This window comes from Prionailurus viverrinus, unplaced genomic scaffold, assembly GCF_022837055.1.
Source record: "Prionailurus viverrinus isolate Anna unplaced genomic scaffold, UM_Priviv_1.0 scaffold_53, whole genome shotgun sequence".
Taxonomy (NCBI): Eukaryota; Metazoa; Chordata; class Mammalia; order Carnivora; family Felidae; genus Prionailurus; species Prionailurus viverrinus.
Genome location: NW_025927616.1, coordinates 410,105 through 412,544, shown reverse-complemented (window position 1 = coordinate 412,544; position 2,440 = coordinate 410,105). Strand labels below are relative to the sequence as shown.

At 70.0% G+C, this 2,440-nt stretch overlaps 1 protein-coding gene across 1 annotated transcript; it reads right to left on the bottom strand.

Moving 5' to 3' along the window:
• Window positions 1-458: 458 nt before the first annotated feature.
• On the bottom strand, window positions 459-2,100 carry CCDC185 (coiled-coil domain containing 185). Its single transcript, XM_047848179.1, has one exon. It carries the CDS (start codon window positions 2,049-2,051, stop codon window positions 459-461), a length of 1,593 nt encoding a protein of 530 aa, XP_047704135.1. The 5' UTR covers window positions 2,052-2,100.
• Window positions 2,101-2,440: the final 340 nt, after the last annotated feature.

Here is a 2,440-nt window from a genome sequence, read left to right as displayed (position 1 = left end):
CAGACTTTTTTCCTTTCTCGGAGATTTCTTGTGACCACTGTAACCTCACGCTTTACCTTACACGGATTATTTCGTCATCCCTCCAAACATCCCTTTGCCGTTGGGGTTATAACTTGCAAGTTCCGGGACAGGAAAAGCCTTAGGACCCAGAACTGAACCCCCAGCTGTGGATTTTTCTCTACTTTCTCAACAACGTGCCTGATGCGCGCTTCGAAGACCACTGGAGCGCTCAATGACTATTTTCTATTTAACCCTGAATTTACCAAGGCAAAAGCAACTTTCTGAGCCCCCCGCCTTCCACCCAACACTCTCAACTACCCCCAGTGAATCACAGAACTCGTTCACGAGAGGACACGGCAGTATTTTATATACTTTCTCGAATCAACGCTCAGTTCTAATCAGAGTGCCACGCACCACAGCCCCCCCCCCCGCACCTCCCCCCTCCCGCGCGCCCGCCCTCAGCAGCCCTGCGGCCCCGCCTCCTCCCGCGCCCGCCGGTCCAGGAGGCTGCCGGCCAGCGCGCGCGCCTGGTCCCCCCGGGGGGCCCTGGAGAGCTTCTCGAACTCCTCCAACGTGGCGTCCTGCTCCCGGGAGATGTGCTCCCTCCTCTGCTGCTTCCTCCGGATGGCCTCCTTGATGCCCTCGATGTGGCACTTGCCCTCCTTCTCGGCTTTCAGCTTCAGAATGTGCTGGTTCTCCCCCCGCAGGACGCCGAGCTCGTCCCCGCCGCCCCCGGCCCGCCGCGCCCTGCGCTCGGCCAGCTCGGTCAGCAGCCCCTCGTGCGCCGGCACCTGCTCCCCGGCCTCCTCCGCGCGCCGCCGCCGCCGCACCTGCTGCAGAGGCTCCCGGGGCCGCTGCGCCCCGGGCCCCAGCTCCCTCCCCAGGCCCGGCTGCGCCCCCGGGCACCGCTGGGCGCCCTGCTCCTGGGACAGCTTCCTCAGCAGCTCTTCGGCCTTGGCCTGGCAGTCCAGGAGCACCTTCCGGGCCTGGTAGTTGACCAGGGAGCTGAGGTTGGTCTCCCGGGCCGGCTCCTGGGTGTCCGTGGGGTGCAGGCCCTGCCGGGGACCCGCCCGCTCGGGCCTCTCGGGCCCCGGCGCGCGCAGCTCACGGCTCTGCCGGGGGGTCGCCGGCGCGAGCTTCGGGGCGCGCTCCGGGTCGTCGTCCGGCCTCGCGGGGCCGTGGCGCCGTCGGACGCGCCGCTCCTGCTGCCGCCACTGCTCGCGGCTCTCGTGCAGAAGCCGCTCGCGCTCCCGCTCCAGGGTCCGCTGCACCTTCTGGTCCGAGAGCCTCAGCTCCTCCCAGGCGGCGGCCGCCTGCTGCTGCAGCTCCCGCATCCTCTGGGCCTTCCGGAGCCGGGTCAGGACCAGGGCCACGATCTTCTGGCCCCTGGAGGTCGTGAGCGCCGCCTCCAGCTCGGTCCTGAGGAGCTGGGCGCGCGGGCTCGGCCGCTCCTCGCGCGACGCTGACGGCTGGGACGGCTGGCGGGCCGCGGACTCCCCGGGGTCGCTGCCTTCCCGCAGGTGGGCGCACGCGCAAGCCGCCGGCGCCGCGCACTCCTGGGACCGCCCCGAAGACCTCTGGGACAGAGCCGAGGACAGGGACCGGTGACCCGTTCCTCCGCACGGCGGCACTGCCCACTGGTCTCCGCTCTGCGCCCTCTGCGCCCCGAAGGTCCCGCCCGGGGGGCTGGACGCTCCCTCGGGGCAAGGTGGGGGCGAGCCTCCCCGGGCTGGAGGGCAGTGCCAGGGCCCTGGGGGCTGCCGTCGCCAGGCCGGGCCTTGCGCGCCGGCCCCTGGCTCGCCCCAGGCGTCCTCCAGGCGCCGTCCGTGGGGCCGGGGCCTCCTGGCGCCGTCCGGGGGCCCAGTGGCCACGTCGGTCAGGCTGCGGCTCTCTCGGGGCGAGTCCGGGCACCTGCGCCTTCGAGGCCGCGAGGTGGGCGCGCAGCGCGCATGTGGCGAGGGTGTCCCGGCTTCGCTCCCCGAGCCCGGGGTGGTGGCCCCCGAGCCCAGGTCCAGGAGGGAGCTCGGGCAAAATCGGTCTAAGCCCTCCATACTCGCGCCCGTGTCCAGCTCCGCGACGCTGCGGGGGGCCCCTGGGGGTGGGGGGCCCTGCCCCGGCTCCGCGCCTGTGACGCCCTGGCTACTTCACAATGCTCCCTGGCCGGGCCTTCGGACAGCCCCACCTCCTGGGGCCGCAGGTATCAGGAGCCCCAGAAGCTGAGGGTGCACCGGGAGCCCCGGGGGTCTCAGGCGAGGACTGAACTCGCGTGTGTACACCTTCACGTGGTGGGATTTTAACGGAACCGGGAGAGGGCGTCACCCCAGCATGGAACGCGGAGGGCTGGCGGGGTTGCCCGTGTGCGCTCACGCCCCTCCCCACGCTTTGCCGGTTAAGTTAGCAAACCCGAGTGTGTTTTGTTTATTTTTTTTTTCACTTTACA

Bases quoted from the DNA above. Each gene is read 5' to 3' on its own strand.
- CCDC185 (XM_047848179.1), bottom strand. From the start codon at position 2,051: ATGGAGGGCTTAGACCGATTTTGCCCGAGCTCCCTCCTGGACCTGGGC.